This window comes from Cynocephalus volans, chromosome 13, assembly GCF_027409185.1.
Source record: "Cynocephalus volans isolate mCynVol1 chromosome 13, mCynVol1.pri, whole genome shotgun sequence".
Lineage (NCBI taxonomy): Eukaryota > Metazoa > Chordata > Mammalia > Dermoptera > Cynocephalidae > Cynocephalus > Cynocephalus volans.
This window is the reverse complement of record NC_084472.1, coordinates 19,790,309-19,803,210: the sequence shown is the minus strand read 5'-3', so window position 1 is coordinate 19,803,210 and position 12,902 is coordinate 19,790,309. Positions and strand designations below refer to the sequence as shown.

At 39.2% G+C, this 12,902-nt stretch overlaps 1 protein-coding gene across 3 annotated transcripts in view; it reads left to right on the top strand.

The window, feature by feature from the left end:
• The first annotated feature begins 9,734 nt into the window (after nt 1-9,734).
• The window catches only part of TMEM241 (transmembrane protein 241), a 115,168-nt gene continuing 112,000 nt past the window's right edge, over nt 9,735-12,902 (top strand). For all 3 annotated transcript variants that reach the window (XR_010021491.1, XM_063076975.1, XM_063076976.1), the window contains exon 1: nt 9,735-9,839. Coding sequence is in view for 2 of the 3 variants with exons in the window: in XM_063076975.1 (XP_062933045.1) it covers nt 9,768-9,839 (72 nt within the window). In the remaining variant the exon portion in view is untranslated. The remainder of the gene's footprint in view (nt 9,840-12,902) is intronic.

Sequence of the window (12,902 nt, the reverse complement as noted above, 5' to 3'; positions counted from 1 at the left end):
TTGAGCCAATATGATGATTACAATGGGGGAGACACATGGATCAGGTAGCCTGAATATATGTTCCAAAGAGGGCCAGTAGAGCTTAATATTTTATAATCACAAGAAGGGGAAACAGTCAAAGGAGAGGAAACGAAAGACAGCTCCGCCTAATTACTTCATCAGGCTTTCTATTGGTTGTAGATGACAGATAGACTTGGGATTGTTACTAGGTTACATCCTACATACAGGGATCTAGCGGAAGGGTAATAAGGATTCTAGGTTATTTTATGGTTTTCTGGCGCCATTATGGCTGCTTCTAAGTAAAATGGTCTTATGATAATGTGTTCCAGGATGTGATTACTGACTTATCCCAGATCTCGTAAGGCACTGTAATTTAGCTAGCCTGATCAGAGCAGATTCTTTTGTTTACCACAGCCCCAACATACTAATATGGGAATGAAGTACAGATACATGCTAAAAGGTGGATGAACCTTGGGGAAAAAAATATGCTAAGTGAAGGAAGCCAGACACAAAGATCACAGAATGTAAGATTTCATTTATATGAAAAACCCAAACAGGTAAATTCTAAAGACAGAAAGCAGATTGGTGGTTGCCAGAGGATGAGGTGGGGAGGGGGAAATGAGGAATTATTGCTTAATGGGTATGGGGTTTTCTTTTGGGGTAATGAAAATATTTTGGAACTTGATGTAGGTGGTGGTTATACAACATTGTGAATCTACTAAATGCCACTGAATTTTACACTTTAAAATGGTTTATTTTATAGTATGTGAATTTCAGTTCAATTTACAAAAAAAAAGAACCCAGAGAGAGAGTAGTAGGCTATTTAAGAATTTTAGAGGTTGAATGGTTGCACGTTATTCCGAAGTCAGAGGAAGCCATAGTGAAGCAGTGGTGAAGTTGAGGTTGGGAAGCTTAAGGGACCCGTATAACATGTTAGGATATTGGATGGGTGATCCACATGGACCATGATATCACCCATCAAGATGGCAGGACTTGGGGTAGAGTGGAAGAGTGTGCGCAGGCCCCAGAGTCTCCAGGAAATGTGCGAATTGTACCCCTGAGGTCTGTAGATGATGCTGATAAGGAAGCTTAGAGATTGTGATAAAAGGATGGGCAGAAACTCAGGAGGAGGGGCAGGAATAACTTTCGGGGAGCTTCACTAGAGCGAAGAATACTGCCCATACCCGCTGCCATGGACACCATAGGCAATATATAGTCTCAGAAGACACTCAGGTTTTACTTAAGATGAGGAGATAGAGAGAGCAGGCTGTGGGGCGAGGGAAGTTGATTCATCATAGGATGGAGATCCAGGTTTGCACAGGTTTTGTGGGTTAGTTTTTTTTTTTTTTTTTTTTTTTGTCTTTTTCGTGACCGGCACTCAGCCAGTGAGTGCACCGGCCATTCGTATATAGGATCCGAACCCGTGGCGGGAGCGTCGCCGCGCTCCCAGCGCCGCACTCTCCCGAGTGCGCCACGGGCTCGGCCCTTGTGGGTTAGTTTTAATGATTGCATGTTGACAGTTAATGTATATACGTGATGCCACTAACTATGCACTCCATAAAAAGGAAGATAGGCGGGCATTTATGATATTTACAAATTTTACCTTTTACATTTACAAATATTATTAATAGGAAAAATGTGGTTTACCATGAAGAGCATTTAGTTCTATGTGATTTAATAGTGAATCTTTGAGTAGGCTAATAGCCATCTTGTTGTGAAGGAGAGTGACCACGATGTTTAAAATGTTTAGCTCCACCTTTTACTCCATCTCATCTCTGTTGATGAACTCACTGGTGCTCAGGAGAAACAAGGCTATTCGAGAACTTTCACTACCTAAACAGGTGAAATCAACAGATTTTTGGTCTCTATAGAGAACAGAAATAAGGCTCTTTAGTCTTTAATATTGAAATTAATTAAGTCTATTTTGCAAGTAGTATTTCAGGCAATTAAAGAATATTTATTAACTGCCTAGGTTACCCCTAAAATCCTGCGGGAGTAACAAAGAACTATGAGATTATAGTTGGAAAGATAACATATTCACACAACAATATTAAATAATAATACAACATTTCTATCTCAAAGAGTGCCTGATTTATTTCTAAATGACAGCTATAGACAATGAACATTTTAGGACTCATTGTGGGTTGATCAGATCTGGAAAGGCTGCCTGGAGGAAATGCCACCAAATTAGGCCCAGAAGTTTGGAGAGAAGTTGTAAAGCAAGTTTATGTGGAAGAACAGCATAAGACTAGGCAATAGTGACTATTGAGTGTTTTCATAAGGTTACTAGAGTCAAATGTTATGAATATGGTTCAGTTAGGTTCAGTTGGGACTTAGTATTTCTTAAGCCTATCCAATCCATTGTCTTTTTTTTTTTTTTTTTTTTTGTTTGTTTTTTTTTTGTCTTTTTCGTGACCGGCACTCAGCCAGTGAGTGCACCGGCCATTCCTATATAGGATCCGAACCCGCGGCGGGAGCGTCGCCGCGCTGCTAGCGCAGCACGCTACCGAGTGCGCCACAGGCTCGGCCCCTCCATTGTCTTTTTTAATAAAAAATATTTTGTTTTACTCCCTTTACTGCATAGTATCTTTTAAAGTTGATATACAATGCTCTAACTGACTATAAAGGACACATAAAAGGAAAATAATTTTAAATAATATGTATTTGATTCCACTTGTATGAGTTGTCCAAAGTAGTCAAACTCTTAGAAACAGAGACTAGAACGGTGGCTACCAGGATGGGGAGGGAGGGGAAAAAGGGGAATCGTTTAATGAATGTAGAGTTTCACTTATTGCAAGATGAAAAAGTCTTAGAGATCTGTTGTTCAGCATTGTACATAAAAGTAACACTACTGTATATTATACACTTAAACATGATTAAAATGATAATTTTTATTTTATGCGTTTTCACCACAATAAAAAAAAATATGTATTTGGATATGTAAATATGTCTGAGAAGGCTTTCCTTCCATTTGGTTTGCTCAGGATTCATTGTCCCTACTATATTTATACCTTACATTAGTTCTGGGAAAGAATGCCATTCTCACATTCTTCCTGTTTGCTTTTTATGGAACACATATTAAATGTGTGGTAGACTTTCTTATACTATCCTCCATAACTATTAACCACTTTTTCATATTTTCTATATCTTTGTCTCTCTATGCTGTGTGCTTTTTATTGAAGTAAAACATACATGCAAAAAAAAAAAAAGTAGTGAGCATACACCTACACGAATATTTGCAAACTGAACACATCATGGAACCAACACCCAGATCAATAAACAGAACATTACCAGCACTCCAGAAGTACTCCTTGTACCCTCTTCCAGTCACAGCCACCATGAAGAGGAACCATTATCCTTGTCCCTTAGTTTTGAGGTAGATGTTGGGGTGTAGTTTTGCTAAAGGTTCTGTGTGTGTTTGTTTTTTTATAATAGCATTATTGAGATATAATTCACATGCCATATAATTCATCCATTTCATGATTTTTAGCATATTTGCTAAGTTGTGCAGCCATCAACACAATCAATTTTAGAACATTTTCCTCACCCCATAAAGAAATTCCATGCCACTAGCAGTCACTCTCCATTCCCCCCAGCCCCAGGCAGCCACTTGTCTATTTCTTCTCTCTAGAGATTTGTCTATTCTGAATATTTAATATAAATGAAATGATGCAATGTGTGGTCTTTTTTTTTTTTTGTCTTTTTCGTGACCGGCACTCAGCCAGTGAGTGCACTGGTCAGTCCTATATAGGATCTGAACCCGCGGCGGGAGCATCGCCGCGCTCCCAGCGCCTCACTCTCCCGAGTGCGCCACGGGCTTGGCCCAATGTGTGGTCTTTTATGACTGGCTTATTTCACTTATATTTGAGTTAATTTTTGTATGAGGTATGAGGTAGGGGCCCACTTCATTTCTTTTGCATGTGGACATCCAGTTGTCCTAACACCATTTGTTGAAAAGTGCTAATCTTTGTTTATTAAATTGTCAAAATAAGTTGGCCTAAAAAAGAAAGATACAACAACCACAATAATTCATTGAACTTTCAGAAGAAGAGACTAGGCCACCAGAGGTGGGAAAGGGGGAGGTGGAAGGGGGTTGGTGAGAAGTTGGTAAAGGGCCACAAAAAATGACTACATTGTATAATGTTGCATATACTAATTATCCTAATTTGAGCATCACGTATTGTACACAGGTTTTGACATTCAACTGTACCCCACAGATATGTACAATTATGTTTCAATAAAAAATAATAATAATTTGGCCATAGATGGGAGGGTTTACTTTTAAACTCTCAATTCTATACCATAGGTCTATATATGTATCCTTATGCCCGTATTATACTGCCTTGACTACTATAGCTTTGTAGTAATCTTTGAAATCAAGAACTGTGAGTCCTTTAACTTTGTTCTTATTTTTAAAGATTGTTTTGGCTATAATGGGTCTCTTGAGTTTCCATATGAGTTTTTGGATCAATTTGTTAAGTTCTGCAGAGAAAGAAAAGTCAGAATTTCAATGGGGATTGTGTTGAATTTGTAGATTAGTTTGGGAAATATTACAATCTTAACAATATTAAGTCTTCTGATACATAACCATGAGATGTTTTGCCATTTATTTTGGTCTTTTTAGTGTCCTTCAGTAATGTTTTGTAGTTTTCAGAGTTAATTTTGCACTTATTTTGCTAAATTTATTCATAGGTATTTTATTCTTTTTGATGATTTTTAAATGGAATTGTTTCCTTAATTTCATTTTCAGAGTGTTCATTGCTAGAGTATAGAAATACAATTGATTTTTGTATATTGATCTTGCATCCTGAAATCTTGCCAAACTCATCTATTAGTTCTAATGTATTTCAGTGTATTATTTATGATTTGCAATACAAAATCTTGTCTTCTGTAATAGAGATAGTTTTACTTCTCCTTTAGTAAATCTGGATGCCTTTTATTTTCTTTTCTTGCCTTATTGCTGCGGCTAGAACCTCTAATACAATCTTGAATAGAAGTGAGAGAGAGGTCATTCTTGTCTTGTTCCTGATCCTAGGGAGGAAAACATTCTTTCACCATTAAGTATGATGTTAGCTGTGGGTTTTTCACAGATGCCTTTTATCGTATTGAGTGTTGAGGAAATTCCCTTCTATTCCTAATTTTCTGAATGCTTTTATCATGAAGGGGTGTTGAATTTTGTCAAATACCTTATCTATGTATATTGAAATGATAATGTGCTCTTGGCCTTTATTCTGTTGATATGGTATATACATTAATTGTTTGGGGATGTTAAACCAACCCTTGCATTCCTGGGACAAATCCTGCTTGGTCATGGTGTGTATTTCTTTTTCATGTTGCTGAATTCCTTTTGCTAGTATTTTGTTGAGGATTTTTACATCTATATTTACAGGAGATATTCATATTTTGTCTGTTTTTTAAGGGGAGTTTAGGGAGTTTCAAAAAGTATGCTGCTGCTTCTCCCATCTTTTGAGAATTCTGAATGAGTGCTGTCATAAAAATTCATTATTTAAAAAATTAGGCGGAGAAAAGCTCCCCCAAGGCAATGTTTTATCTGAGCTCTACTTTTTTCTTTCATTCAACAAATATTTATTGAACACTAACGGATGCATTATCAAAAAATAAAGTAATGATGATGACCCTTTGGTTTCAAAGATCTCAACAATACAAGTAGTTTAATCTTCTCATGTGTATAGGCCTACCTCAATCTCATATATAACAGGTTATTGATTTTCACTGTAAGATGTGCTGATTTTGTTTTTATTCGGTCTTAGTTTAGTTTGTTATGTGGAACATAATACAGCTTTGGAAAAACAAATACGTCTTGCAAGATCTATCAGCACTTTTGTTATAAATGTCAATTTCTGTTTGTATGATTGTTTACTATTATGGTTGTTTCTGCTTGTTAAGCAAATTCTGTCAAAGAAAGTAAGTTAAGCAATGACTGGAAAATAATAAGGCCTTAATTGAATTTGTTCATCTACTGAAAGAGCTCAGAGAAATCTCAGGTAAATACCAACCACTGATTTCAGGCAAATTCTATTGAACAAAAATTTTCTTTGTAAGGATGATTTAGCTCTGAAATAAGTTTCCTAAAATAACTTCAAGGAAAAATAGCTTTTTAGTTTACTATCTTTAATGTAGAGACTATACATCCAATGTTGCTTGGATAATATAGTTTGATAAGCAATTTTACTTAGAGAATACAAATGATTAGTTATTTGTTGGCTATATACTCTCCAAATCATTTTGTATATTGTAATCATATACCAAAAGAAGTCAGTGCATCAAGTTCTGTTAGACACACTGTTTCAAAGTTGGCATTTGTTTTGAGACAGTGTGATATTAAGGAAGCACAGGATTGTTGTTTGTTAAATGGTGGAAGAAAAATTCTCCCTCATTCTGAAGCTGCATGAGGGCTCAAGTAGCCCTGGTTACTGCTGCCAGCAGTAATCACACGAGGACCCAGGCATCCTGGAAAGCAAAGCAGAGACTAAGAAGAAACTGGGTTTTTGATTGGTGACCAAATAATTGATTATACAAACTGGGACACATGTAGGAGTGAAAGGGGTGCTATTAATAATTAAGCTAGGACAAAGTATAAATCAGAACATTTTTTTTTGGAAAATCAGTATCCATGGTCACCCTTGTTCACCAGTCCTTGGTGACACTGTTGAATACCTGGATCAAACTATATTTGAAGCCTGATCTACCTCTGGACTTTCCAATTATATAAACCAATTTATGCTCCTCATTATGTAAGCCAATATGAGTTAGGAGTTCTGTAACTTACAGTAGAAGATATCCTAACCAATATAGTCTCTCAACTTCCTTCTAATTTCTTCTCTGTTTTGAAGCTGTTAGAATTTCTGGACATGTCTGGAAACAATATTAATAATCTTCCATGACATGTGCTTATAAGTGACACTCAGTTGGCATTTCTGCATCTGAAACCAGGTGACATTCTGCCTATTTTTTTGGACCTATAAAATAAAATAAAATAACTAAATATTATAATCATGTACTAGAACTATTTGATTTCTTCAGTAACAATATATAAGAGAAGTGAGAATAAACTTAATATAATATGAATACTTTTAATTAGAAGCCAAATTAGCATATTCATTACTTTTCAGGCAAAACTGTATAAAGCTTGGACAACAGTGGGAATAAAAACAAGAGGAAATGCCAAAGAACTCTACGAAGGCAAGTGTTTTCAGGCAATGCAATTTAAGTCTCTCATTCATGTAGTTTTCATCCTGTCAACAAACTCTCTAAAGGCAACATTCTGTGAGAATGATGTTCATGTGGCATGTTGGTGACTGCAAGCATCTTTTGCGTTATGGCTCTCAGGCCCTTTTGGTATTATACACGTTCCATGCTGTTTGAAATTTTAAAATCCCATTCATACATCACTTCATTGATGCATTCATTCAGTTGATAGGTTCATTCATCATCCATTTATACAAACTATACCTAGTTTGTATAGGCACTGAACTAAGCATGGGAGAGCCTCTGCTCTTCAAGAGCTGCTCTGTGGCTGGAGAGGGAGGGCACACAACACCCAGACTTTAATGCAGCAGTTCCCAACTAGTGTGACTGGGAGAGAGTAACAGGTGTGCCTTCTCATCCTCAGGGTGGTGGGGCCTGGACAGCCCCTCAGGCCTTAAGCAGTATCAGCAATTCAACCTGGGGCTTGGAACAAATGCTGTCATTTTCTGTGTAGGCCATAATGTGGAAAAGGGTTTAAGGTGACAATTGTAACAGGTTTTAAAAAGGACTATGGGAGAGTAGAGGAGAATAAGTTCTGCCTGAAGAGCTTGAGAAGAGTGGACTTTGCAGTTAAGTAGGATTCCTGCAGACAGAAAATACAGGAAGTGCAAAGTAATGCTTTTTAAAAATACACATATGCTGTGATTCTGTGGTTCTCCTGTTGGGAATCTGTTCTACAGAAATTAAACCAGCAGCAGGTGAAGACATATGTACAAAGATGTTTATTATAGACTTGTTTGTTGTACCAAAAGACTAGAAACAACATAATTATGTCAACAGCAGAATGGTTGAATAAATTATGGTGTATCCATACTATGGAATATCTGCAGCTTTTAAAAAGAAGTAATTAAATCTCTGTGTTGATCTGCAGTTGTAAAAAAATGTCACATAGTAATGTGTATAGTCAGATCCATTTTTTTAAGGCAGCATCTTACAAATGGGTATATGTTGGTCTGTGAATATAGAGAATATAGAGAAAGGTGTAGGAGGATACACTAACCTGTTAAAACTGGTTACTTGGGTGGTGGTGGTTAAGAGGGTGGTATTGGTTGGGGAGGTTTAGTGTGGATTGGAGGAACATAGAGAGAGGTGATTAATTTTTCTTTTATAAGTCTTTACTCTATTGGTCTTGTTACAGTGATCTTGTTTTACTGTTATTAAAGGTTGGTGCTTTGAATAGGGAGACACAAACCTGGGGGCAAGACTGATGGGTGGGAAGTGAGTGTACAAGGATTCATCCACTTCTTACATGATTTCATATCTATGGAAAGGAAAATTTAGCATTTTTAGAGCTTCATCTCATCTCTCCCTACTCTGTACTTTCCCTTTTTAGTAACCTGACCTTGGTAAAGAAAGTTACATCCACCATCACAACTTGGCCAGGGGGGTTTGAATGAGACTGAATGTCAGTTCAGGGAGGGTAGGTGTGACCAGGCCTGCCTCCATCTCTCTGCTGGTCCTCTCCGGTGACCAACCAGGAGGCCCAGGCAGAGACCTGCAGAAAAGTGAGCAGAGGCACAGGCCCGTGATGGGAAAGTGGAGTGACTCCAAGGGAACAGGCCAAAGTCAGCCTTCCCTCAATACTGGAGGAAGCTGAAACAGGGCACGCCTTTGAAAAATGCAAACGTTATCTAAGTGTTGGCATGCTGTTTCCCATTCACTGCTCCAGTGTTGAGAGCCATGATGTGAACTCATGCTCTTGCTGAAGAGTGAAGGTTTCCTGGTGTGTGGGGTGTTCCTAAAAACCTGTGTGTTTGTGCAAGTTTGGAGAACACTTGCACCTCTTGTAACCCACCAAGTCCATCGATATGTTTTCATGTACGTTCACTCTTATTTGTGAGAAGCCTAATTAGGTCAATTTTCCACCCAAGAGACTATGTGCTTGAAACTACTTTAGAAAAGATTTATTTTATAGAAATGGCAAAACAATGGCAAAACAAAACAGAAAAACCTGTAGTCATTCTACTTCCTTCCCCCTCAGCCTTCCTTCTTTTGAAATAACATTTATCGTTGTTAGCTTTTTTGTGTCGTTTGCCAAAGTAATACAGGCTCAATGCAGAAAATTGGAAAAATTCAGTAAAGCACCAGCAATATTTTGGTCCCATCGTTTAGAATCAGCTTTGAGCATTTTTCTTTAAACGGTAAGGAGGTATTGTAAATTGTTTTGTAAACTGCTTTTCTTTCTCTTCTACCACTTTCGACTTTTTTTTTACAAGTATTGCCATCCGACCTCTCTCTACCGGCGCTCACAGCCCCAGCCAACCTGGGATCTCCCCCGCCGAAACAAGAGGGCCGGGTACCGCCCCGCCCACCGCGCGGCTGCAGCCCTTCGCGGGCACGGCCCCTTTACGGGGGCAGGCGCCGGGGGCGGTCCCCACGCTGATTGGCGGAGCTCGGAGTCACGTGGCCGTCCCGGATAGCTGTGACTGCGGGGCTGGGGCGGCGGGGGACTGGGGGCTCGGGTAGCTCCTCTCCCTGGGAGGGGAGCGAGTTGGCAGATGTGCGTGAGGAGGTCCCTGGTCGGCCTCACCTTTTGTACCTGCTACCTGGCTTCTTACCTCACGAACAAGGTGAGGGGCGGGCGCGGGAGGCGGTGATTGCACATGGGAGGTTTGAGTCCTTTAATCGTACGTACAGTGCAGCTTCCAGCTTTGTGTCTTAGTTTTCCCTGATGGCGACGGAGAAGAAAGCGACTCTGAGCAGGATGCTTTTTTAGAAATAGGATTTGTCGGACTGTGGTGTCCCGGCTTCCCGGCCTGTGAAGCACACTGTACTTCTCCTGGGAAACAGGATTTTTTGACTAGCCATTTTCTGGGAACTTAATTTGGAGCTGTGTGGACTATTTTTAAGGGAAAGAAAGCAATCGGTTACTGTTTCCTCGGGGAAGGAAAAGTCGGAGAAGAATCAGAAACATCTCGCCTTCTGCTCTTAACATACCTCTGCCCCAGAACCCCCTAAAGTTCCAGAAGCCTTTAAATAGTTCCCCCTCACACCGTGGATTCCCAAACCTATTTTTTTATGTCTCCATCCCAAGCACTTCCAGTATATTCAAGAGTTTTTCGTGGGATTATTTTTTAAAATAAAATGTAAATTTAATTTTAAAGTTAAAACATTTAATTTTAAAGTTAAAACAATCATGAAACTCTGTGATGAGGAGGCAGAGAGGCAGTGGTGCCGTGTTTTGGGTTTCATTTTTTTAGGAGAGGGAGGCAGGCCTTGAGGATGGTACCATGTAGGGAATAGGGAACCCGGTGGGCATAAGTGGGACATCACCTGATGTCCTGGACTCTGGGCTGGCCCCAGCCAAAGTGATCATACGAGGCCCATATTATCCCACTATGGAGTCTCTACTGCTCTCTCTCCTTTTGGAAAAAAACCATCACCAAACAGCATTTCCTTGTACCTTCTCTCAAAGTGAGTGGCTGTCTTCAGTATATTCAGAAGATGCTTCTCAACCTGCTTTTGGTCTCCAGTTGATCTTTAGTTATGATGATGGGCCTTAAAAGGTCCGTAAATATAACCATACTGAAAGGCAGTGATGCATTTACATCCTGGCTCCACTTACTTGGCCAATGGGACCTTAATCTCTCTAAACCTAAGTTTTTAAACTTTAAGATGGGATAGAGTTCTCTTGAAAGGTTTGTTGTGAGAATTAATAGAAATGATGTTTGTAAGGTGGTCAGCCTGGTGCCCACCATATGGTAAATGCCCCATAACATAAGTGGTAGTTACTTTGGAAGAAAAAAAAGAAAGAGGAAGAAAAGACAGTAAGACACAGTAATGATTAGCTTTTAACAGATTTATTTTCTCCTCATGGGTCAGGTATCTAAACTAAAAGATTTTTTTTGTAGCACCTGCTCAGGAATCTGTGAATTTGTGAAATCCTGGCCTTTTCTTTTTCTTTTTTCTTTTGATTTTAAGCCTGGCCTTTTCAATTTAACTATTCTAATTTGTCTAGCTAACCTAATGGATATATTGATAATATTTTACTTTAAAATGGTATGATTTTCCTTTTATTTCCATATAATCTGGAAGGGGCAGAGTAACACATCTTTCCTGAAAGCCTACAAGCCATGGTATTAGATAGAAAAAGAAAAAAAAAATTATCCAAAGGAAAAAAAATCCAGCAGACAAATAGTGTTTAGTTCATAGGGAATACACTCCCTCTGGATGTACGTTTGCATTTGTGGCATTATTTTTTATTTATTGGATCACCACACCATTTTATAATTAGTATAAGAAAGACTAACTACCTTCCATGTGCATAATGCCTCAGGGTGTTAGATAAAATGAAACCCAGTTGTTGTCCTCAGGAATATATAATCTGAGTAATGGAAATTATAGATTACCAAGGGCCCTCAGAATTTAAACAGGATGGTTTGGAATGCTTTGTCTTGGAGCTGTGGGGAAGTGTCAGAGGTGGGTGGAGAGAGTAGAACAATAATGGCAGCAGGCAGCACAGAAGGGGAGACCGAGAACATTATCTAAAGAGGGAGGAGGAGGTGAGCTCAGGAGTGGAGAGAGGAGATGGGAGGGTCGGGTAGGTGGGGAGATGTGGTTGTGTATATTGGGACTCTGGTAAGGACCTTTTAGCTCTTAGCAGTTTGAACCTTTTATGGCCATTGTTTACCCTCGCAATCAGGACAGTCATGTTTCCTTCCTGCAGCTGGGGCCAGGTGGGTCTGCTTGGATCAAGCAGAAGCCAAATGGGAAGAAAGCTGTGCAGTGGACATTGCATGAGGATATATTCCTGCATCCCATCTCTCTGCCAAATTAATTTTCTGTTGAATTAGTGAAGATTTTTGTGTCAATGGTAGAGGATTTTTGTGTCAATGGTAGAAGATTTTTGTGTCTCAGTTTTTCAAAGACTTTGTGCTAGTTTATTTCCATATGTCTTGGTGTAGTTTCCTCCTTCAAGTATTTTCCCTCTTTGTAGAAAGGGGAAAAAAATCTTTTTTTGATCTTGTGTGTCTCAGTCTCTACCCTTCTGCTGTTTGAAAGAATGGTTGATTTTTGCTTGAAGTTTGAAGCAGCAGGTGTGCTGTCAAAGGAAGCTTCTTTAGGTGCAGAGGGAGGAGAAAGCAACCGTTCTGACTTTGGTGACCCGGGCTGGCTGAACCTGAGTGACATGTTCCTGTATCCTGTGGGAGGTACCAGCGGTAATTGGGGCCCAAGCAGCCACCTGTCCTTCCCCTCAAGGCTCTTGAGCCTTCAGCCTGGAGACAAAGTGCATTTCTGTTCTCCTTTCAAAGGCTCCCAGATTGCTCCTTCTCTCCCCTGGAGAACTTTGCTGCTAGGGCCTTGCTCTTCTACCAAATTGTATTTTGCTGAGCAACACTTTTTAGGGACATGAGAAATTGCTGAAAGGAGACACTTTTAGATTCCATTTGTCATAGATTTCTTTTTTTCACTGTTCTTTAGCAAGATGAGATGAGAGCTTCAGGAATTTTGATCTCCCCCAGTATCTAGGCCAAAGCTAAGCACACAGTAAACCTAAATAAATATTTGTTATTATAACAAAGGTTGTTAAGAGTGATACAGGACATGACCCAGATGCATACTTAATCCTTTCTCTTTCTTCATTTTAGAACAAAAATATCAGGGAAAAGTAGGGAGGAATATATTAGAGTATG